The sequence below is a fragment of the Pteropus vampyrus genome, unplaced genomic scaffold (genome assembly GCF_000151845.1).
Source record: "Pteropus vampyrus isolate Shadow unplaced genomic scaffold, Pvam_2.0 Scaffold1, whole genome shotgun sequence".
In the NCBI taxonomy this organism is placed as follows: domain Eukaryota; kingdom Metazoa; phylum Chordata; class Mammalia; order Chiroptera; family Pteropodidae; genus Pteropus; species Pteropus vampyrus.
In genome coordinates this window covers 6,679,880-6,705,085 of record NW_011888782.1, presented here as the reverse complement: position 1 = coordinate 6,705,085, position 25,206 = coordinate 6,679,880, and the positions used below count along the sequence as shown (strand labels likewise).

At 33.0% G+C, this 25,206-nt stretch overlaps 1 protein-coding gene across 1 annotated transcript in view; it reads right to left on the bottom strand.

The window, feature by feature from the left end:
• KCNH8 (potassium voltage-gated channel subfamily H member 8) overlaps nucleotides 1-25,206 on the bottom strand; it is a 318,741-nt gene that overhangs the window by 145,315 nt on the left and 148,220 nt on the right. Inside the window, exons 4-5 of the mRNA XM_011355828.1 lie at nucleotides 5,483-5,610; nucleotides 185-425 (exon numbers count right to left, since the gene is read on the bottom strand). Of these exons, the coding sequence (XP_011354130.1) occupies nucleotides 185-425; nucleotides 5,483-5,610 (369 nt within the window). The remainder of the gene's footprint in view (nucleotides 1-184; nucleotides 426-5,482; nucleotides 5,611-25,206) is intronic.

Below are 25,206 nucleotides of genomic sequence, written 5' to 3'. Positions count from 1 at the left end.
GAACAGTGAGAAAGCTGAAAGAGGCAGTTCTCAAACATCCAAATATGTGCTTCTTCAAAATTTGCATCAGAGCCTGACTCATGCCCATGCAAATGGATCTTAGTTCAAGTTTGTGTCAGAAAAATCTGGGACACACTTACTTCCCCTATGCAAGTCTTCTAGGAAAGCAGCCATTTGTTCTTACCTGTAATAAAAAGAATCTCCACTGCAATGTCACTGACCGTTGTGCTCCGAGTCGTGGATAGGTCATCATTGCCAATAAAGCAAACGTTGTAAGGAACGGTCACGGCAACATAGAACGTCGCCAACAGAATAAGCCAGTCCCAGCCAGCTTTAAAAGTGCTAAAATGCAAAAGTATAAATTTGGACCTTTTCGCATCGGAAACTTTATACTCCGGAAATGCTGGTTTATCTACAAAAACATTCTGTGAATACAGAGAGAAAAAAGAAGAGAAGGGGGATACATTAGAAACAAGAATCACACGGCCTTAAACACAGTACTGTGAAGAGGATCCTTCATACGTACAATGTCAGTATACTTTACAAGTGACTTTAGAAGTCGGTGATGCAGAAAGTAGAGGCATGTATACTAAAACTGAGCTGAGATCTTTGTTTCAAGCAATAGAAATATGCAGCTTAATCTTGAATGTTAAGTGAGTAATCCAGACTTTGTTCATTAAAAATAAAAAGATCATTACCTAAAATGTCACCCCAAAACTTCCACAGTTGCAAGTATAATCCTACACATGTTCTGAGCACAATGATATATTTCTATTCTTATTGTCATGGCGACATTCCATATACTTATAGTTTTGAGATGATAGTCATCGGCTAAAGAATACATTTGACCTGAAATTCTTCTAATGACAGCAAAGGTACCATTTTTTTTTCCATAAAGGATAGAGATAGATGATCAACATTCTATTGTAAACAACTGTTTACATTTCTTTCAAAACATAAACAGGTTGTGCTAACATTTGCATTTTTGCATTGTGGTTTTTGGTGACATTTCAAGTTGGGAACCCAAATCTCATAATCTTGATTGAAATGAATTCATTCTGACCCTAACTAGCTCTTGTTAAAATGGCTAATGAGAAACGGTCACTTAAGAGTTACTACTCAAGTCATGGGAGGAGAAAGGCAATGTTCACTGCGTAGCTGATTAAATGCAGAATAGCTGAAATTTTCATAACTGCAAAAGCACTTCACTTTGAAAACAGTCCAAATTGATGAACTAGTCTCCTTAATGCTATGAGACAAAGGGAGGCCCAACAATAGAATGTGCGGAAATTTGACAAGCCTATGATCAGATACTTGTAGACCTTGCTTTGACCTCAATTAATGAGAAATATAAGATAAGTAATGGAAACTTAAATTTGAAAGTTAAATTGAATGAACAAAACAGTCAAAAGTTCTAGAATACATGTTACTTGCAGGTCACAGTGTTTTCTTATTTCAGTCATTGAAGGAAGAACAAATTAATGTGGTATGTTCAGGGATTTCTGAAGCATTTGTGGAATCAAGAAAGGTTCAGAGCAATTAGGAACACTTGGTTCTTTAGTAGTGACTACCAGTACCCAAATGTTTCTTCCACCTTAATATTAAGGCACCCTTTATCTTGCATGTTTTCTTGGTAGGCATTCCCAACACACGTATCTAACTTCTTGTTCATATTCTCACTCGACTCACACAGGAACCTCATAATGCCAGGATTTCATGGTGAGGAACTGCTCCACTACTCCCAGATTGTTCTTTGATGTCTATCTCTCACTGCATCTATGTTCCATTTAATTCTCTGATACTTGCCCTGCCTCCTTTGCCTCATTCTCTGGTTTTTAGGAACAAGTTCCAAAGATGGATTTTGGCATAGAACTGAAAAAAGGAGAACAAAGTACAACTGTTCTGCTTCTCATCGAAGGTTAGGTTGGTGTGTAGGAGAGAGGATACATAAGTATTAATTCCTTCAAGGTCGGTAAGCATTTCTACTTATAATAGGACATGATGGGTTCTAATATAATTTTTTTCAAATACTTACTGCAATAAGACATTACCAGTAGACATGGGCTCAATGTCTATTCAAATAAGTCTTTTCCTATTGTGTTACAGAAATAAAAATTTTACCTTATTTGAGGGAGAAGCCAGCTCTAGGAGTAAGGGTTGGGAAAAGTCAAAGGGTAAAACATTTTCTTGGATTATGTTTATTATAATAAATGCTAGTGATGCTGATGTGAAAGGTCAGCAATATATTAGTTACATCCATAAATCATAAAATAAACCTCACTATTTCATTTTAAGGGCTACTTAAAACGTATTCTTTAAAATTATTTTAAAAGATACTGAGACTACACATCAGATTAGACTTACATTCTGAAAAAATTTTAACTCAGATCCTGCATATATCTTGACACAATCACCTGAGTGAAAAAATAGACACTCCTCCCACGACAGTATTTGTAAAGTTTTATTAAAAAAAAAAAAAAAGCATTTTGAATGGAAGAAAATTTCCATTATTAAAAAAAAAGCATTTTGAATGGAAGAAAATTTCCATTGGAAAGTATGCTTTTAGCAAGTTGGGGAGAAAAAGACATTATTTGTAACTCTGAAACATATGGAGTTTGCTTAAAGAATAATACAACTAACTATTCTCAATTCTTGTTATATATTATTTATTAATTTTGAAACATGTTGTTTAGTAGCAATTGTATTCTAGCTATTTAACCTCTACCCTATCAATTATTGAAACATAATGGTTAAGGCCAAAGCCTAATTAAGGTAACTGTTTCCTAAACTATTTTTGAAAGATTCCTTTGAAGCTAACTTCTGAATGAGCAAAGGGATAGGGAAATATTTCTTCCTTTGAAGCTAACTTCTGAATGAGCAAAGGGATAGGAAAATATTACTACACGGAGTAATCTCAGCAGCATAGTGTATGCCTTTGATGACCACTAGCACCCTGCTGATGATATTCTGGCATTTAAAGCACTCTCCTTCCAAATTCCCAAGGCTCTCATATGCTCTTTACATTTCTTTGTGTTGGAGACATTTGTGTCACCCCAGTATCATTTAACAGACAGAGTAGCAAATCAAGGAAAGCAGAAATTAAACATCTTTTCCAAGGTGAACCAGGCAAAGTAAGAGCCATGTTTAAAAAGTGTTGCGTCCTGATTGGGATGAAGCCTTGCTATCAGTCTGTTGAATTCCCCTGTCCTCTGCCTATGGTTCAAACCACATATACCTGGTCCATAGAACCGAGTTAGAGAGACAGCAAGGTAGGAGCTTTAAGTCAGAGGATTCACAACTGGGTCCCATATCTGCTGCTTTTACTTTTGATACCTCAAATAAGTTGTTCTTTTTCATCATTAAAATCATATTTAGTATGAGCTTGCTGTAAGAATCAAATAATATGATGTACGTAAAAGAAATTTGTAAACAGCAAAGACCTACAAAGATCTTATGAAGTCTTTTTTGGTGTGTGTGTGTGAATGTGAATATAGCCAGAACTCCCCAAAGATTGATTGTTTAGCTGATAAACTACCCAGATCATTTTTTTTCTCTTCTTCCTCTCTCTTGCCGCTGTCTCTTAGCCATTCTGTTCTGTTCTACCTGAAAGGAGATAGTGAACGGGACAGTCCTGATTCCACATTTAGCTTCCAGAAGTAAGAGTTACCTGAATTGTTAAGAGTCACTGTGTAGATTAGATATCTTTAATTATTATACATTATTTTAAGGCTCCACCCTAATGTTTATACTTCTTAAATAAATGGAAGTTTAGCAAATTAGATAAGTAGTGGGAACTATGATTTTTTTAAATCAGATTTTTAAGTACTGTTCTGCACGTTGTTGAAACTAAAGGGAAAAATGGCATGTTCAGCAAATGCATTTTAAATCTCAATAATACCTACTGTGTTCAAATGACTCTCAACTAAAGGCTAGAAGATAGTGTCAGCTTTCAGCATTTCAGAATCTCTGGCTAATATTTGTTTAGGTGCTTTGTTGGTTGCATTGAATCAAGCCCAGATGTGGTTACCTTTGTTTCTTCCTAGAATGTTTACTGTCACTAAGGCTGACTTGGTAACTGAAGGGAGATGTAAATAGGAACCACTGGAAGGATCAAGTGGCCACAATGTTTTAAGTCTACGCTGGGACTCTCAGGAGAGCCATGTGACACTAAGGCCCACATATTCCTAGAAAATCTTTATATTAATTTGAGACAAAATAAGCAGTTTGTGGCTCTTAACAGCCGTGCATGATACCAGCATGGCTGATCGTCCTGGAGCACAAATAGATCAACAGCTTGTTCTGACTTCCAGAGAGGAATCACACTGAAGCAGAACCAGGTTTTCAACGTGTCCATGTCAGGTCTCGCTCCTCACCCGGGCTCATGTACCTTTCTTTGTTCACTACAATCAGAGAAGCAGATACTTTGCATGTTTGATGCTTGACTCAGTTTTATCAAAGCATTCATATGTCAGATTAGGTAGTCTTGAGCTTTCTATGTAAAAAATAAGATGCCAAAGAATCCATTTGTGTCCCTAACTCACAGAACTTCTGGATCTTAGATCAATTCCAAAAGAGGTCTGGTTGTTTGATGTGACTTTTTCTAATGTCACTGCTGTTAGACCCTGAGTATTCATATCTGCCACCCATAGTCACCCCTCCCCACAGTTACATGTTCTGAAGATTCCACAATGCAAATTAATGGCATTCCACCATTTGAAAAATTATCTTTGAATATCTACAACTAATTCTGGATTTCTCAGTGAAGTCTCTAATGCTAAGAGCCAGTTATGAAGTTAAGTGTAAAATCCTGGAGGATGTTTCATGTAAAACTCTGTGAAGAATCACCTTTTATAGGCATAGTAATTTGCTGTGGCTTTTGACAGGCACCAGGTTTCAGAAAGCAGCTCTACTGTAATTGACTACGAGTGCAACTTTTTTACAAAATTGTATAATGTATGACATGTAATTTAAAATCCAATGTTCCACTGTGTGAAATTTCCAACTGTGTTTTGTATAAAACGTGAATTTTTAAGTGGAGTAATGACTTTGATTTGTTCATGGTCTCCCTGGATAAAAACATTAAATGAAATTAGGTAAAGTGCAAATAGATGGCACTAAAATTAAATCTGAGAAGTTTTAACCAACACACTATGAATGTGTAATACGACTTCCTACATCATCTTTTTCATAAAATAGAGCCAGTATCTCCCCATTTGCGGCGTCTCTAGTACCATAGTGTACCAATTGCAATAATATTCTAATCTCTGTGCTGTGATAACACTATGATTAAGCACTTTTATTACAGAAATGCCTCATGACTGCTGACCTTTTCCAGTTTGTCTTTATAGGAAAGCACAAACCAAAGTGGAAAAAAAAAAATCTAGGAAAGCCAATAAATGAGTAAATGGAGCCTTTCTTTCACGAATCAAACATTGCCACCAGGGGAAACTAAGCATTTAGAGTGTACACACATACCACCTACATTATTTATTTTCAATTTGTTCTTTTCTCTTCTTTGCAGGTGCCCGGAGATGTGATAAAGGACAGCTCGACTCCGTCTCCGGGCTGAGTCAAAGTGGGTCCCTGCTCTTGATCTTCCTTTGGCTTTGTCTAGGGGGAAATAAAACTCATTAAGCACCAACAAATTCATCATTCCATCCCAAGAGAGTCGAGTTTTGACAGTTCTCTTTCAAGAGCACATAGTACATGCTTTTCAACACCTAACATTATCGGCTAGCATCTATTGACATTTAATTTAATTTTAGTCCTTTGCAATTTCTATATTTTATCATCATATTAACTATTAATTTTTTAAAATTAAAATAAAACATACATGAGCATAGAGAAAATTTCAAAAGCTTCAGAAAAGCATTAAATAAAAAATCTTACTCCTTTCCTGCTATTCCACACTCATATCCCTAATTTCACTCCCAATTTTTTTTATTTTTCTAGAAAAATATCAAATATACATCCTATATCCACATTTACATTTATTTTTCAATGCATAAGTGGAAATTTATAATAAAAACTTTACATATTACTTTTTTCCCATCAAAATAACTTATAAATCATTGTAAATATACACATCGTAGTTCTCATATTCTTTTTAATAGCAGAGGGCATACCATGTTAAAGACATAACTTGCCTTATTTATTTTACTATGTCCCTATTATGCACATTTAAATTTATCCAGAATTTAAAAAGAACTGTGTAGCCAATCCTGAAATGAAAATTCTTAATCACATAGGTCTGCATTGGTGTGCCAGCATATTCAGCAAATAAATTACTAAGAGTAAATACGTACATTTAAATTTTTGGTATACACGTTCCAAATTTCATTCTAGCAATTTACATTCCCATCAACAATGAAAAGATGTGCCTGCTTTACCACACACACAATTATGTATAAAATTATGAAATATAAAATGAGCACTGCCTAACATTTTTATAGCTTTAAAATGTCATATTATTGTTTGAATTTACACTTTAAAAGTTAGGAATCTGGATGAGCATTCATTTAAATATTTATTGTCTATTTGCATTTATTTTTATAAAATCTATTCATATCCTTGCCAATTTTGAAGTTAAGTTGGTACTTTTCTACTTATTTGTAAGAGCTCTTTGCATACTAATCACCATTTTCTTGTCATATATGCTGCCGACAGTGTTTCTATTTTGTTACTTGACTTCAGATTTTATTTATACAGTATAAACATTTAAAACTTTTATGTTGTCAGACTTATCAATCTATCCATTTGTGGTGTCTACATATTATATCCTACATAGCCAAACTGTCTTCACTCAAAAATTATTTTAAAAAAATCTATGCATGCTTTTTAACCAACATCTTTATGTCTTTACTTTTTATTTTTAACATTTAAAATCTTTAATCCAATTGGACTCTATTTCAGCAAAATTATGTGAGGATCTGCTATTTTGTTTTCTTTCAAAAGGGCTATAGTCCAAAATAAATAAATAAATTGATTATATGACATTAAGAAACGTTTAGTCTTTATTTGGTCACTTGGTCAACATTTATTTTTATTCTAAATAAATTGCATCTATAATGGAATGATTACAAAATATAAAAATTAAAAACTATTCTTTATCTATGCCTCATCATCAAAACTTTATTGTAGTATGAAGGCTTTTTGATTCCTCCCCTTCATAAAAATGATTTGCTTTGGTTGCAATGTTGGGTAAACTGCATAACTATTATTGATGGCTACTGTGTGTCCAGCTCAGTTCTAGATCCTCAGTATTTATTCTTTCAATTAATCCTCATAAATACTCCACGAGGTAAGTATTATTATTCTCCATTTATTGACAAGAAAATGAAAGGTCTAATATCACATCACATGATCACGCAATTAATAAGGAGCAGAGCCAGTATGTGAGCCAGATAGGTCTAACACCGCTATTCCTTCCGCACACAGCACCAAGTCCCTTAATGACTTCAGTCAGTGTTCAAGGAAGCAGCTTGGCATTCAGTGTCACATGAACTAATGCATATCATTGTCCTGCCCATCTGAGCTTGGACTCCAAGTCTTTCGAGGACTTTAACCAACCCCATTCCCCGTCCACCCTGGGGTGCTTTTAATGACCGGAATCTAGGATGTTTTGTTCACAGCAAATGTCTAATCTGATGTTACATGTTTTTTTAATTGGTCATCGTTTGCTTCATACTTTGAAAGAAAGTTTAAAATAAAATATATCACTATGGACTTGAATCATTAAAAAAAGATTAGAAAACAAAGTAAACATCAGGGGGGTCCTCTTTTGGAAACTCATGGCCAAACAAAGCACATTTCATTGTATTATTAAAAGTTAAGATCATATCTCTATTTGTTCAATTTTTGGTCTGCATAGAACTCACGCATTGTGTCTAAAAATGTAATTTTAAATATAAATAAATTTTAAATATAAATAAATTTGAAAACAGCCAGAATTTTAAGACAATGTCTATAGGATTGTAGTAGGAAAGACCAGCAGGCTGCTTAAGCAGTTATCAGTCAGTATCAAAATGCCATGTGGAATTACAATAGTAATGATAAAATGGACCAGATTAGAAGTTTATGACAGTCAATAAGCCAATTCCCTCCTCAATGGAGTAATCTAATTAATAGTTAAGATTTTTCCAAATCAAACAACAACTTTATGGTCTTAAAAAAGAGTGCCTCAAAGTAAAGTGTCAGAGAACTATATCTGTCTTGGTCTTGCCTCTAAATGGTAGCCAAAAAAACTTTCATTAAAAAGTTTTCATCACAATTTAACCCTCATGCCAGATTGGGATTGAAAATTCTTCCACTTAGGTGATCTAAAATCTCTCAAGCAGAGGAATAAATATAAAATGGTCTGGGTTGGTGACTTCTGAATAAAAAAAAAAAAAAAATTACAAATAGAATAGAAAGCAACTCATTTTAAAAATTACATATGCGCAAAATATTTATGACAGCAATATTTATAATTTGCACATACACAAATGTAAAAAATATGTATACAATATACATGTGTGTTTATGTGTAACTAGAAACCAGTCAAATGTCTGTAATCAAAAGAATTCATAAATCGTGGTATAGTTATGACATAAGATATTAAAATTTCCATTAATCTGGACTTAGGTGGAAATAAATAGCAAATGAATGAAATATTAGCATAGAAATACCTCAAAAACAATATTGATCACAAAAGCAAGAAATAGAACACAGACAACATGGTAACATTTCACGCATATGCAAAACTAAATAACACTGTTTACTAAATGTCATTTAACAAAAAACTAAATAACATTTCCCTAAATAATATTGTTTAGGGAAATATGTGTGCTGTGTAAGTACACATAATCACGTGACTACAACTAGCTACAAAGAGATTGAAAAATATAGTCTCACCAGAGGGTAGTGGGGAGGAAGGTGGAGGGAGGTAGATGGGGTAAAGGGGGTCAAATATGTGGTGACAGAATGAAATCTAACTATGGGAGATAAACACATAGTGTAAATATATATATGCCTTACTGTTAAAGTGTATAGCTGAAACCTATTGGATTTCATTACCCAATGTCACCATAAAAAATAACTGAAGAAATTTTTTAAAAAAAGAAAAAAAAAGAGAAAACTGTAGTCTCTTGCTGAACCACCATGTGCCTTACTAGATGACATTAGTATTTCTATTTCTTAAACTGGATTTTGGGTGTATGAAAATTTGTAATAATATTTTTATCTTGCATATATAATCTACATTATATTTTTCAATGTAAAAATGTTTTGCAACATAAAAAGAACAAGATGACCATTTTACAGGAGAACCTGATCAAACTCTTTCGCATGCATGTGGGACATCAATTACTTAAGATAAATGACTCGGGGTTAAAATATGAAAGAGAAATAGTTGTTAATAAGATAAGATGAGAAGCAGCAGAGGGGAAAACATTTCTGACAGAAGAAATAAAAGGTTGGAGAACCTCAGGCAGAAAAGAGCTCAGTATTTTTGGAGAACAAAGAAATTCAGGAGATCAGGACATAGAGAATGGGAGGAACAGAAGTAAAAAAGGAAACTAGAAGGTAGGCAGAAACTAGAGAGATCACCTAGGGCTTTTGAGCCCACACTAAGAATTTTGATTTTTACTCTAAGAAATGGTAAAAATATTAATTAGGGAATGGCCTAAGCTGCTCTAACAAAAACCCTACAATACAGATATGTAGTGGCTTAAATAAGAAAATAACACACTCTGGTTGTGTATATTTTTCTGTCTCACTCTCTTTTCCTTTCCTGTAACAGATCAGAGGTTAGCAATCTGCAGTGGTGGGGTAGCTCTGCCATCCTTCACAATTGGCCTCCATTTGTGAGTCCAAGGCAGCTCTCCTTCCTGAGGGAGGAAGAGGAAGTAGAGGGCAAGAAGCTTTCTGTGACGGAACCAGAAGTTGCACACATAGCTTTTACTCACACCATAGCCCCACTCAGCCACAAAAGAGACTGAGAAATTGGTCTCTAGTTGAGCACTCATGTGCATTATTAAATCTTAGTTGTAAACTGGAGAAGGTTCTATTGTTAATGAATGAGTTCTGAAGGATAATTAATAGTTCTTGAACATGAAGCCATAGCAAGGTTTTAAGCATTTAAATGATATGATAAAATTAGAGTTTTCAAAACAACACATTGACTTGCAGTGTGGGAATTGATTAGGAAGAATCAATAGAGGTTGTTAGGAAATCACTCAGGAGGCCATTTTAGTAGGTCAGTTCCATGGCAGTAGCTTAAACTAGAGCAGTAGCAGTAGAGGTAGAGCAAAGCTGGTACATGTGAAATGCATTTCGAGAGTAAAGTTTCATGGTTTTGTCGCTTAATTGATTATGAAATTATCTAGCAAGAGAGTCCAAAGTGAGAGGAGAAAATCTAGGCCATCCAAAATGTAATGGGCTGTTAGGCAAAAAAATAAAAAAAATAAAAAATAAATAATAATAATAATAAATTTTAAAAAGTTTGAAAAGGAGATACACAAAAAGGAGGGAAATGATAATTGTGGTGTCAGAGAATCTAAGGGAAAAGCATATTTCAAAAAAGAGGCGTCATAATATCTCCACACCTCATTTTGAGTGATTCTCCATAATTGGAAGAGGCACTCATCCCTCTCATAGCAGGAAGGATAGGGAAGGTTGATTATACATGGATGTAAACATATAGGAGTGATGGCAAGAAGATGAGATAGCTCCTGTCTGAGAGATTCCCTCCCTCCCGCTCTACCTCCCTTTCCTTTTCTCCTTCTTCCCTTCCTTCCTACTTTCCTCCCTCCCTCCCTCCCTCTCTCTCTCTTTCTCAATGACTTTGGAGGTGAAGTCAAATGCTAAGTTAGGGGTAATTAGTAGGAGCTGGAGGATTGAAGACAATAAGAATGCTTGAAACGTTTGTTATAGAGGATGTGTTGCCAAGCGCTGTAGGGAAAGTGATAGATTTGTTGGGGGAATTTGACTGCCCTATTTGAGGCTGCTGATAATAAATTTAGAAGGATTCCCATCTGCCCTAGTGTAGGTTTTATCCCAGCACTTTTTAACCACCTGTGTGCAGGCCAGAGAAAATGTATTGTTTGCTCTTTTTGGATTACAGCTTTGCCAGATGGATACGGAGAAAATACAGAGGTGTAAGAATTTACAATATATGAGAAAGAGACTTAAAATTTTGAACTATGAAAGCTAAGGTAGAAAGAAAATGAAAACAGCAGTGAACTAACAGATAGGAAGAAGGTAAAAATTTCAATGATCTAGAGGTTACCATCAGGTCAAAAAAGGTAAATGAGTAACAAATACAAGGGGGGAAGGTACTATGTCATTAAGTAGGACAATCAAATAAGCAATTTCAGCTATTGAGCAATACTGAGCAAGTATAATTTCCAGGAAAATATTAAAAGTTATGTTTACATTCCAGTGAGTTAAGACTTTTCAACAAAACATCATGTATTAACAATATTCTCTTCGCCCCCATCGTGTTCTACGCATTAGGCTAGGAACTTTGTCTTGGTTCTCACTTAATCCTCACTTTGTTAGGTATTAGATTTTCCACTTATTGAGAAGCAAACTAAAGGTCATAGAAATTGTGTAATTTGCCAAAATTCAAAGTGGGAGGGCTGATATTTGAATTCTTAATGATCTTTCCTGAAATCTCATGTTCTTTTCACTTCTCCGTAGTAGATTATATACAACTAAGCAGTCACCTCTTAGATATTTTTACTTCTTTGTGTTATCCTGTTGAGTCAAAATGGATCTATCTCCTAGACAGGAATTATTTTCTCTGTTGTCTTTTCTTCTACTTCACTCTTTTTCTTGCATCAAAAGAAACATAAACTGAAAAATGCTTCCTACCCCATTGTTATTTTAGGTTCTATTTCCTTTCTTCTTCTCCTTTTACATTGTAAAATACTTTTATAATACATATATCTTTATATTAGAGCATGTGTTCCCATTTAAATATTAATTCAGACTTCTGGTTCAAAATGGCTTTTTAAAAAGCTCTTATTAAAAAAAAATACAAGAAAATATAAAATTTATAAATTTTTATGTTCCAAGTTGTATAGTCTTGAAAACAAAAATCGGTAGAAACTCAAAATTTAAAAAACTGAAATCACAGTGAAATAATTTAAACTGTCTCAGAAATTGGTAGATCATGATGGCAATAAATTAATAAAATTGTAGAGAATTTTAATATTATTTATCATTTATAATTGATGGACGTATATCTGTGGTTCTGTCCAACATAGAATGCTCATTCTTTTCACATGCTCATGGAACAGTCACAAGAGTTGATTTTGTTTTGCAAAAACAATTTCAAAAAAATTCTAAAAAATAAAAGTCATATGGGTGAAAAAATCTGCCATCTACTTTAAACTCTTGGCATTTAAATTTTTCAAATTTTTATATAACTCTCGATTAAAAAAATAAACTTATAGACTTCTGGAAATAAATGAATATTATTTTTAAAAAGAAATAATGTTACTAAGAATATTTAAAATCCTACCCCAATGGATGTGATAAAAAATTGATCAGAGGAAAATTTATACTTAAAGTGAATGTTTTATAAAAGATATCATATATAAATATCCAATAAATAAAACAAAACAGATATCTAAAATGTAAAATATGTGGAACTTTCCAAGTCACAAAATAAATATAATAATTTATAAAAAGAAAGTCAAATCAGAGTAAACTAGAAGATTATAGAAATGGAAGTAGAAATAACTGACATAAAAAGCAAAGTTTAAGAAATATGATTAATAAAACTAAAGGATGAGAAAACAAACTTCTGGCAATTATTATATTCAAGGAAAAAAGTGAAACAAATAATATTAAGGATTTTTAAAAGTACTATGAATTTAGAAGACTTTAAAAATTTTGAAGTACTTTGTACAAAATTATATAAGCATAGTCTTCTAGATTAAATGAATATGTTGGGGAGAGGCAGCCAATTACCATAATAGGCCCCAAACTTAGTAATAACCTTGAATAGACCAATAACTGGAAAGAAGTTGAGAAAAAGACCATATCACCCACACTGCTTATCACTCCACACTAAAGCCATTTCAGATGGTTTTAAAGGTCAGTGTTATTAAGCCTTAAAGGAACAAATACTTCTTTTAAAGCTTCAGAGAATAAAAAAGCCTGAAAATTTCTGTATTACGTCTACAAGTCTAAAAAACTCTGATACCAAAACTGGATGAGTATAATACAAAAAGATAATTTAAATACAGATCCAAAGATCCTAAATAAAACATCAGTAAACTGAATATAAAAGTGTATTAAAAGAAAATGTACCATACTCATATAGTATTTATACCAAGAATAAGTCCATCTTAGGGAATCTTTGTATAATTCATCAGATTTATAAAGAAGGAAAGGCTTTTATCATCTCAATAAACACTTATTTGTTTAACCATAACAATAAATATTGTTTTTCTTCAAAACTTCATAATAAGCAAGCAAAAGAACAAATCTTTACTTAATAGATAATATCTATCAGTAACCAAGAGAAAACATTTAAAGAGTGACAAAAGCTTCACAGTTTTTGAAATTTGTAAAAGGTCAAAATTTTCAAAAAAGGAAAAGAAGTGCAAATTCATTATGTAAAGTTTGGAAAATACAGAAAAATTAAAAAGCAAAGAATGCCTGGTTGTTTTCAACATCAAGGGTTTTATGCTTTTTCTTCTAAATATTTACTGCATTTATTTTTCATAAACTCAGTTGCAATTATACAGTACACAAACATTTGTTCTTGGATATTAAAAAATAATACATGTACATTTTACAAAATTCAGAAATGTAAAACATCACAAGGCAGAAAATGAATATCTTTCATAATATCACCTTCCAGAAATAATTTAACATTTTGGTGAATTTTTTATTTTGTTCTAGGCTTTTTTTTTAATATCACTGAACTCAAATTATGTAAACTAATCTTAAATATAAGTTAAGGAATAATCACTGAACCTAAGTGTAATCACTGAACCTAAATATAAAGAGGATCGATGGGGAAATATCTGCCAATGAACGTGGGACTGGACTTTTAGCTTTATTTAATTAAGGAAAAATGTCTATAATGCAGTTTATTCAATATGAATTTATATTTATAATCATTTTTTAAAGGTCTGCGATGCAAATGGTCATTTGCCACTAATAAACTACTAATTAAGACTTGCTGTTGTAATGGGAAATGAAGAGCCTAAATGATTGTACTAGCAGAGTTGTAACGCACGTTGTGCTACACTGCCCAGATGCTCCCTTAGAATTAAAAGGCTTAAGATTGCAGTTGCCTTTACCTCTCTGCCCTCAGTCCACTCTGGAATTGCCCTCGGGAGAAGAAAGTGATCTTGACTAAGGCGATACGTCTTTCCTAGAACAGTCTGCATGCAATGACTGGTCCATATGGGAGTGGGAAGCCTCCCTCTTGAACTTCAAAGGCCACCATTTTTAGCCAGTGATGTACCTGAGAGTCAGCAATGTATCTTGCAACTGCATTGCCACCCAACTTCTCCTTCTATTCAACCCTTCCTTCTCCTTTTATTCCTAAGCATCGTTCCTAAGAGGAGTCCCTAATAAACTATTTTCAGTCTCTGTCTCCAAGCTGCTTTCCAGAGATCCTGACTGACATCAGCAGTATTACAGCTTAACCACTGTCCACAAGGTCAGAATAAACGTAACTAGTTGGTATTTAATTGGTGCTCTGTAATTCAGGATTACCTTCTGAAATGTGGGATAAAAGATGCTTCCCAGAAAGAAAAAATTTACTGATACATAGCGATGACTAGAAATGAAAGAAGAATAATGTAATGAATTGTTACAGGGCCTGGTTTACTCCATAAACAAAAAAAATCCTGAATGAATATATAACTGGTCCAAACTGGTTAAAAAACCCCACAAATTTATAACTTGCACATACTTACATTATAATTTCGAATCATTTCTATTGGCTGTAATACATCTTCAAGTAGTTTTTTTCAAGAGACACATATGAGGTATACATTTTATGATTTTCCATGTAATGAATTGTACAGTCCTCTATTGTGAATTTTGTTACCCTGAGAGGGTAACAAAAGCCTGCTAACCTCTGGGTCTATTAGAGCAGTGAAATACCAGGACAGGGGAGTGGGAGCAGTCCAAATCAAGTGTAGGCAATAAGGAGAAGTGATGTCTACAGAAAATGTAAAACACAATAATAAATTCAACCACATATATTTGGTGAGTTTTGTCACCAGGCACTGGAAGTTTAAGTAATTTCAATGACAAAATATTCCCCTTCCCCAAAAAATCTTTTGTTGGTCTTGGTTCAAAACAATTGCTGTTGTCATTGTAGAATTTTAATAATCTATGTTATCTTCAAAATTAATACATTTATAGCAGAAATTACAGACTGGGAGAAATTATTTCCAAATCACTGATAAAGGACTCGTATTATCTAGAATATATAAAGAACTCTCAAAACTCAACATTAATAAAACTAAAGAATCCAATTAGAAAATGAGCAAAACACATGAGACATTTCACTAAAGAGGATATAAGAATATCAAAAAATCACATGATAAGGTGTCATTTTCAACATCACTAGCTATTAGGGAAATGCAAGTTGAGACGACAATGAGATATCACTACATATCTACTAGAATAGCAAAAACGAAAAATAATGACAATACCAAATGCTGGTAAGATGTGGAGAAACTGGATATTTCATACATTGCTAATGAAAATGTAATGTGATACAGTCACTCTGGAAAATATTCAACAATCTCTTGAAAATTAAAAAACAAAGCTAAATATATACTTAACCATACAAACCAGCAATTGTAATCCTGGGCAATTATCCAAGATCATTGGAAACTTATGTTCACACAAAAACCTATGCACAATTGTTCATAGCAGCTTTATTTGTAATAGCCAAGAACTGGAAAAGTTTTGTAAATAACCAAAAGTCTTTCAATCAGTGATGGTTAAATAAATAGTGGTATATCCATATAACAGGATATGACGCAGTAATAAAAAGGATCAAACTACTGACATATGCAGCAACTTGGATGGCTCTCCAGGGCTTTATCTCAAAAGGTTACGTACTACATGATCCTATTTATATAACATTTTCTAATTGTTCGAGATGGACAGATTATCAGTAGTCAGGGGTTAGTGATGGAGGAAGGTAGGGGGTAGGTATGACTATATAAGGGTAGTAAGGGGAAAACATTTGTGGTGATAAAATAGTTGTATATCTTGATTATGATGTTAGTCACACAATCTACCCGTGATAAAATAGCATAGAACTATATATACATATTGTACTAATGTCAATTTCCTGGTTTGAAATTATACATAATTATGTAAGCTGTGACTATTGGGAACAACTGAGACCACTCTTTCTTTACTATCCTTGCAAATTCCTGTATATCTACAACTATTTCAAAATAAGGAGTCAAAAAATAGTTTTCAGGTTATGTCTAAGTACTGGTTTGTTTTTACTGAATTTTGAGTATGGCATTTGAGGTCTTTTCATTGCTTTCAACACTTGAGAATCTAAGCTGCATAAAAGCCTGGAGCTGGTTTTTCATGCTCAGGGATTCTGGCTCATCCCAAGAATTGTGTCAATTTGCAAAAAAGAGTCCTTCCTGAAAGTATATTACTTCTATCTTTATAAAATTGTTATAATGAACTAATCTTGTTAGAATATGACACTTTGCTGTCATGTGCCAAAATATTTATCATGAAAGTGTACAAATCACATCTACGAAGTAAATGTGTGTGTTTTGATGTCTGTCACTCACATATTTCATGATATATATGACTTATTGTTATATTACCAATATTTAAAATAGAGCCTGGCCTATAACAGATATTTAATTTTTTTAATGAACAAATGAATAAAGTAAGAAAAATACTTCCCCATTATATATTTTGTATGGTATTATGTATTTAAATATTTATTAATTATTAGAAATTTGGCTATGTGCTATGTTAATAAAATAATTATTGTCACCATTATTTTTCTCTCATATTTTTTAGTCTTTTTTCAGAAAAAAAATCAAAAGAATGCTGTGCATAAGACAGTCTATATTTTACAGTCATCTATGTTTTATATTGTTTCTGATATGATTATTTTGTTTACTTATTTATTTACATGTTGAAGTCAACATTTTAATGAGCATAACACATACCCAGAGAAAAACAGACAAATCAAAAGTGTGCAGTTTGATTTCTGGTTGGTACAGATCTTGAACATCTAAATCATGAGATTTTATATAGCTAGATAGATACATAAATACAGATACATAAATATGATATATATCTCTCACCAGTTCTGTTTCTCTGTAGAACTCTGTCTCTGGTACACTCATCATCCGGCTTCAAGAAGTATGAATATATGTACAGTGTTGTTTAGTTTCACCTACTTCACTCCTTCAGTTTCTTTTGAGGAAAATTCAAGGCATCACATCTATCTATCTATCTATCTATCTATCTATCTATCTATCTATCTACCTATCTATCATTTATCATCTATCATCTATCTATCATCTATCATCTATCTACATACATGTATACATATATGATAAAAAGTTTTTAAAACAGAATCAGTACATATCTTAGATAAATATATAACCATATTTTTTAATATTATCAAATATCCAGTCCTTGAGGAATTGTGGTTTTTATTTGGGATCCTTAGTTTCCCAGGGTTTGGAGGAAGTGTTGTAGGGATGGAAATGTGTGAACGTGGGACAGGAAAAAGTTACCAGGTAATGTACTAGGTCAAAAAGCCCCATTTCTATGTTTCTTTCTTATAAAATGAGCTCGAAAATGACATTTTATTCAATAAAAGAACTGTCATTTCAAGAAAATAGAAATTACTAAATAGGTATTCTTGAGTCAAAATAAGAGAGTAATATTAGTTCTACTTTGTCCAAACTAGAAAAAAGTACACTTAGTAGAAAAATATATCGGATAAAGCAGCAGGTGTTTAAGCTTTACACAATTTCTGGTCTGGAAGATGTATTATTATATGGTTTTAAAAGCTTGCTACTCATAACTTAGTACAGAGAGAGAAGCAGGTCAGTTATTAACTGTTGGTAGCATTACTTGATCGGGTTCTTTATTCATGCTATTACATAGTCACTTCAAGTTACACGTGAGGAATCTAAGTCACTGGGGAAAGTTTGAGAGGAGCCTTGATGCAAGAACTGACTAAAAAGAGAAAACGAGAGTTGTTTTAGAATTCAAATGCAGGACTTCAATTTCCTTTGAATAGACCTTTTATTGAATTAGAAGAAATTGGAATAATGCCACGAGATTATCACAGGAGCAGGTAGCTTTCCTCTGAGACCGAGAAGCAGAAATATCTAAAATATTTTTTTAAAAGTCTGAGAAGTCCAAGCAGCAAAACAGCAGGAAATAAAGTGAGAGATTAAGACAAATATTAAAAATTCAGAAATTTAAAAAGTATTAATAATTATAATAGATTCTAGGTGTGGAGATAAAGGTTAGTTTAAATAGTCATAAGAAGCAATAAAATTCCTTTGTATAACTTAATATATCAAATTACAAATGACTCTTAAGAATTACTTTGGTATTTGTTTGAATCAATTTATATTTATCCACTTTTAAATCTTGATAATTTTTTAGCTTAAGAATGGATTCATGGGGTTTTATTGTAATATCCTTTCTACTTTTGTGTTTGGATTAAAACTTTTCATAATAAAAAAAAAAGTTAATGCACACTAAAAGACAGCAAAGTTTGTGGTTATAAATCTATGTAGGTAGCAAACCACCTGCCATGTGAATCTTAGAAATGACCACTCTCTACATTTGAAAACTGAAATATGTAGATTTTAAAATCAGAAAATCCACCAAACAGTTAAAACAGAGGAGAGGCAAATGGAAGAGTAAACATTTCTATTTTTAAAAAATCTGTGCTTCTTAACTATACTTGTGGAAAAAAAATTTCAGAAAATATTATAGAAATAAAAATGCTTTGATAAGTTATTCTTTGAGTCCTTTGAATTCACAATAGTGTCTTTCAGTGATAAATTCAAATAACTGGACCAACACTGGGGTAATTATCTTTTAATGAGCACCAATAATTTCACTGAGAGAGTTGCCTGTATACAAATCAGAAATAACACACCAATCTGCCATAGGACCACGCATTTCTGCTTTTTACTATATTTTTTTCAGTTAATTTGAGTGTTGCCAGTTAAGCAGAAAACAGACTGGAAGAAAACTTTTGGCTCAGTTTATTGGGGTTCGACCTGAAGAATTTAATTTTAGCTCTTGAAGTAAATATTGGGGGTAATTTAGAAAGGGAAGATATGATCTGATTTTTGCTCTTGGATTCACAATGAAGTGTGTACTGAAGGAGGATTTTAGAGGCAGAAGGACCAAAAACAAATGGTGTTTAGTCAGAAAAACGCTAATGAATTGGTAAGAACTGATTTCCAGTTATTTACTCTTTCAGGACATAGTTCTGATAATATTTATTAAGGACCTAAATGAAAAAAATTTTCTAGTAATACACACTAAAAGAAAAAATGTCCCTGCATATTCTATAATTCTATAAATATAACAAGTATAATAAGATAGAAACAGAATTCTGTTATTTATTTTTTAATGCTTAGTCACATATTGGTTAGGAGTTTTCTTATGCAAATTCTAATCACACAAAATAATGCATAAATCAAGCAAGATAATGTGTTTTCTTCAATTTTGTCCTCTCAAAAATTGCAATCACTCAACTGTCCCTAATTATTGCTATTAGTTTCTATTTATATATATTTTTTTCTACAACATTTATCAAGACATCGAATAAGAGAGGCTCTGGAAACTTTCATGGATGATGTGGCCCTAAAAACAACTCTCATAAGGAAACTCTGAAGTAGGCATCAGCCCATTTTAAAGATAATGATACTAAAGCTCAGTAGGTTTAAATAACTTGTCTAAATCCTTGTAGCTTATAAGAGGCAGCATCGCAGTACCTACTTCTACCCATTTCCAAAGTCTTTGCCCTTTGCCTTTATCATTTAGCTTCTCATACTTTATGGGCACTTTTTCCTTAAAGACTGACAATCCAAAATTAAAAAAAAAAAGTTTTGTTAATTGACTTTGAAAAATAATTACGTTTTATAGAAAATTGGCCCACATTTTAGAGTTACAGAATACATAAAAAATTACTTAAGACTGGAAGCAAGCTTATAAGAATTCTAATGTAGAAATCAATTAAAAGTATTAAAAAAAAAGTAAAAAAAGATTAGCATTAATAATTTGCAGCAGTAACAATTTTATCACAATGACAGTTGGTGCTGATTATTTTTCTCATTGGTATTTCCCAGAGTCATACATTAAAATTCCTTAATGCTTTTTTGTTCTAGGTTCTTCTTAGGTTTATAGAAGGTAAAGCAACAAAGTATTGGCTATCCTCTAATTCAGTGAAGAAATAGAATAGGACATCTGTGAAGAATTCAGGCCAGCAAGAACTAGCCAGGAAAGAAAGTATAAGGATAAAGGAGAAAAATAAAAAACAGAAGATGTTGAAAACATATGCCAACTCTTTGTCTACAAGATCAACAAATAGATTCAACCTATTCATCCTATTTTAAAGGATCTATTTATCTTGTGCCAGCTACTGAGCTGGGAAGACAAAGATAAATAATTCACATTTCTTGACCTTAAGTGAAAGTAAGGAGTTTGATTTATCCAGACAAAAGGTGTGCTGGGAGGTTTGAAGGTGATCCAGCTAGTTCACAGAGGTGAAGGTCCAAGATAAGGTCCAATTCACTTTCCCTTCTGAGAGGTAACTCTATCATTGCTACTCTGCATGCAATCTTTGGTTGAAGAACAGAGTCCTCTTATATAATCCTCTTATTACAATGATAGCAAGATTTTGACAACATGATATGAAAGAGCTGGAAGAGCACAGAGAGCCCTTAATGGAAGATTGTTTTATTTCTAAATGATGAGTTTCCTTAGAAAGATTCGCATAATAATTTGCCACTTCACAAATACTGAATAACACAAATGAATTTACTTCAACGACAAAATTTAACTATTAAAAGACACTTATTAATATAATTCCTTTTCTATTCCTTAATGCTGTATGTTATATGGCGATGGCTCTGTTGCATTATACCAATGCCTGCCTCCCAACCAGGTAAGATTTCGACAATGTCTACAGACAGTCTGGATTATCAAAACTGGGGTGTAGGTGCTACTGGAATCTAGTGGTTAGAGATCATGGATGCTGCTAAAATCCTACAATGTAGAGGACAGCCATCCACAACAAAGAATTATCAGGCTCAGAAATATCAATAATGCCAAATTTGATAAAACCACCCATATTTACCAATTTTACATGAACTTTAACTTTCTTATATAATTCAATTGTAAAATGATTCAACCAATAATAGAAAATAAACTACTGAAGAAATTTTAGTTTTCTTCTTTCAAAATAAGAAATAGAGTTGCACAGAAGTAAAATGACTTGAAATCAATAAATAATTTTTTAAAAAATATTTGGATCAGATATTAATAATCAGGGTAACATTAAATGTTCAATTTGGGAGAGCCAACTCTCAACTTGAACACTTCTTCAGTCATGCCCATCATCTCATCAAACAATGATCTAAACTTTTGACAACTTTAGAGATTTTCTTTTGAAGAAATTCTTACATACCTACTGACAACTACAAGATATTCTCCTGACTTTTTTTTAATAGAAAAATGATAGCATCCCATTCACTTGAATCCAAATTGTGAATATGTAATAATCTCAGTAAAATCTAAAATAAAAGATCTTGGATCTCTAGCCTTAATTCTGTGACTTACTAATTAAATTAAGACCATAAAGATAGTTCATATAAGTCAGGGAACATATTTTAAGTGCATGGAAAACTATTTCGAGACATACTAAAGCATTCCAGATAGGTGAATATAGTGGCAGACTACCAATCAACTATTATCAAATATTCTTTTTTAGTCATCAAAATAAATCCCCAAATGATCTCTGCATATCAATATTTTATGTTTCTGCCTCTTCACCATGTGTTAGTTTTCAGAAGTGCATAGGTGCCTTTATGAGGCAAGAACTGGCAAAAAATATCTTCAGTTCATTGAAAGAGACTCTTGAATAAGACAGAAGCTGACCAGGGTTTATAGAGCTTTCATGGAGAGTGCAGGCAAGGTTTCCATTTCTAATTATCTTGGTTGTATCTATCAGTTTATTGAGTTCCTAATACTCTTCCCATTGACTCTAGGGTCTCCATGCACAGACCTGATTCTCCCTATCTTACCTCTTGAAGAGGTAAACTGAAACAACATTTTCTTTACCATTCCTGGTGCTTACACCTCATTGCTCAGTTTTAACAGTCAATTCTGTTATGATTCTAGAACATGACCACTTCCAGGACCATATGAGGAGGTTTTTTTCTTTCTTCCTTCTCCTCCAGACCAGAAACATGATCCTATTGATCTGAGTCCTAAGCTGATCTACACTTCTTAAGGTTGCAGAAGTTCCTGTAACCTGATAGTTAAACTATTATATGTGATATAAAGCACAACAAGAACAATCTTATGAGCTCTTATCTAACACCTGTTAAGTGCTGAATATAATGACTGAAATAAGACCCATGTCAATGAGACTTTCCAGAGTATTATGTCTAGTTTTTAAAAGAGCCATAAGTGGGAGCCAAGTATACAGATCTCCTATTCTAATGCTATTTCCAGTGTAAAATGATCTAGTGTCAGAAGAGGTTGAGGGAGGAACTAATTAATTATTTAGACCAGGAATCTGCAAACCCTGACCCACCAACCAGTCATCTGTTTTTGTAAATAAAGTTTTATTGGAGCACAACCACACTCATTTGTTTATGTATTGTCTGTGGCTGCTTTTCTGTTACAGTGGGAGTTTTGACAGATACTTTATGGCCCACAAAGCCTGAAATAGTTACAATCAGATCTTCTACAGAAAAAGTTTGCTGCTCCCTAATCTAGACCAAATGAGCAAGAGCAAATGAGGATGAAAATCTGAACTATTTCCCCAAATATATTCCTATTTGAGAAATAACTTACTAGAGAAGAAGAAAATATAATGACCCTGCTTTACTAAAACTTTTAAAAATTAAACTTTGCTTAATTGATCATAGGATTATTATGCAGGTGGCTTAAAGGGGGAAAAAAGGCACATCAGCAATTACCTTTGAAGTTCAAATATTTCCCAATTCAATTCATTTCACCATTATGTATCATCAAAACACTCCATAAAATGTCGGGTTTATAAGAATCAAATCATTTTTAAAAACTGTCATTGAAATGCAAATTCCCACTAAATTTGGCATGGATACTAAAGTCTATTTTTGTCTTTCTCCTCCCAAAATAGAATCATTAGTTAATTAGGGAACTTTGGAAACTTCATATGACCATTTACAATCTTATGCATGACACTGCTTAGGAAGTTCTTAGCTACAGAAAATGTATTTACTAGGTTTTGCCAATTGAATTTGTGAGAGCATGAGAAAAAAAGAATGTGAACTTCAATATCAAGAATTTAGGCCAAATTGGGAGTTTTTGTTTGTTTGATTGATTTTCTGACTGGTAATACCACATGTGGCAAACACATTGAGGATTCTCTTCCTCTGTTGAGCTCAGATGAAAGATCTGGAAAGTAAGGTCTTCAATCCACCATCTATAAACAAACTTTGTGACCCAGTACACTATAAGACTTCCTGTCATGTAGTATGATTATGGAATTATATATCCTTGCAATGAAAGAAGCCTAAGAAATTATTGAGTCTAATTATTTTATACTGTATTGAGAGAAATTGCAATTATGAGAGGCAAAATGCCTGACCTAAGGTCACACTGTTAGCTAGTGGTAGAAATGGGACTTAAGCCAGTAATTCTTGAAATCATTTTACTATATCACAGTTAGCAAGCTGTCCTGCCCAAAATAAAATTATGAAATAGAGGAAAGCTGTCCACAGACAATCGTAAATAATTCCAAATCCCTTTCCGATTATATGCCTTGACAGGAGGACTCACCCACCACTAAATGAAAAATAAAGATCCTTAGTAGGACTTATAGTTGATGGCCTTAACTACCTATGTGTTCTCCTTTAAAGACAACCACTCATATCCCTGGACTCCTAGAACAGCTCACAGGCCAGCATGGCCTCATGAAGTCTAAGTAGCCAAGGGCTGTTTTGGCAAAAAAAGTGTCTTCAGGAAAACCTGGACACAAAACTCATCCAATTCCCAAAAAATAGGTATTTAGAACAAGAGGAAAGAGGCCCCATTTTGACTATACAAGGTACTACAAAAGGATTATTTCAGGCAAGAGCCTTGTGTCTTTTCATAGGAAGATGGAGATGAGAGGGGTCTTGAGGAACATCTCACCCAGTTATTCCACAGTTTCAATTTTATGGCCCTTAAAAGCAGTAAAGGAGCAAACTCTTTGAGTTACTTTAACTACTGCATAAAACCTAGGAGAAATAATTTTTATCATCATAATACCCATAAGAACTATATTTATATCATACTCTCCTAATCTAGAATTTATGTAGAATAATATTTACTAACATCACATGACTAGAAGCTCTGATTAGCTATTGATGAAATCAGGAGGATTTCTGTGATGTGACTAATGATACAGAAACATGTCATATAATCGTGTTTAAGCCCGAGCCTGAGAGGATATTATAGGCCTACACAAGATTATACAACTTGCCAAGTTTCCCCTTTCTAAATCAGTGTTCTTTCTACGATAGTATGTATTTCATAGTATAAAATCTTCTACAGTAAACTAGTCACATTGCCCTGTTTTCCTCATGTTCTGAAAAGAGAAAAGAAATAATAAAGAAAAGTAGAAGGGTTAGAAATAGAAGTAATCAGGTTCTTTTCTATGACATAGATTTATCTGCATACATTTACATTTTTAGAATGTATGATTTCAAATAAATAAAAAGTTTAACTCAAAGCAAAGTTAAATCTAAGTCTGTATGTAATTTGCAGTACACTTAGCATGAATTTTGGTTTAGCATATTGTTTTAGCTGATTGCAATAATATGTTCAATTAATACGATGAAATGTCTAAGTGCGAAACACTGTAAAGAAGAAAGTTTGAGAAAGTCAATCCCTCTCTCTAAACATTCAACAATTAATCTGGAAGAATCTATCTATCCTATACCAATCAGGATACTTTTT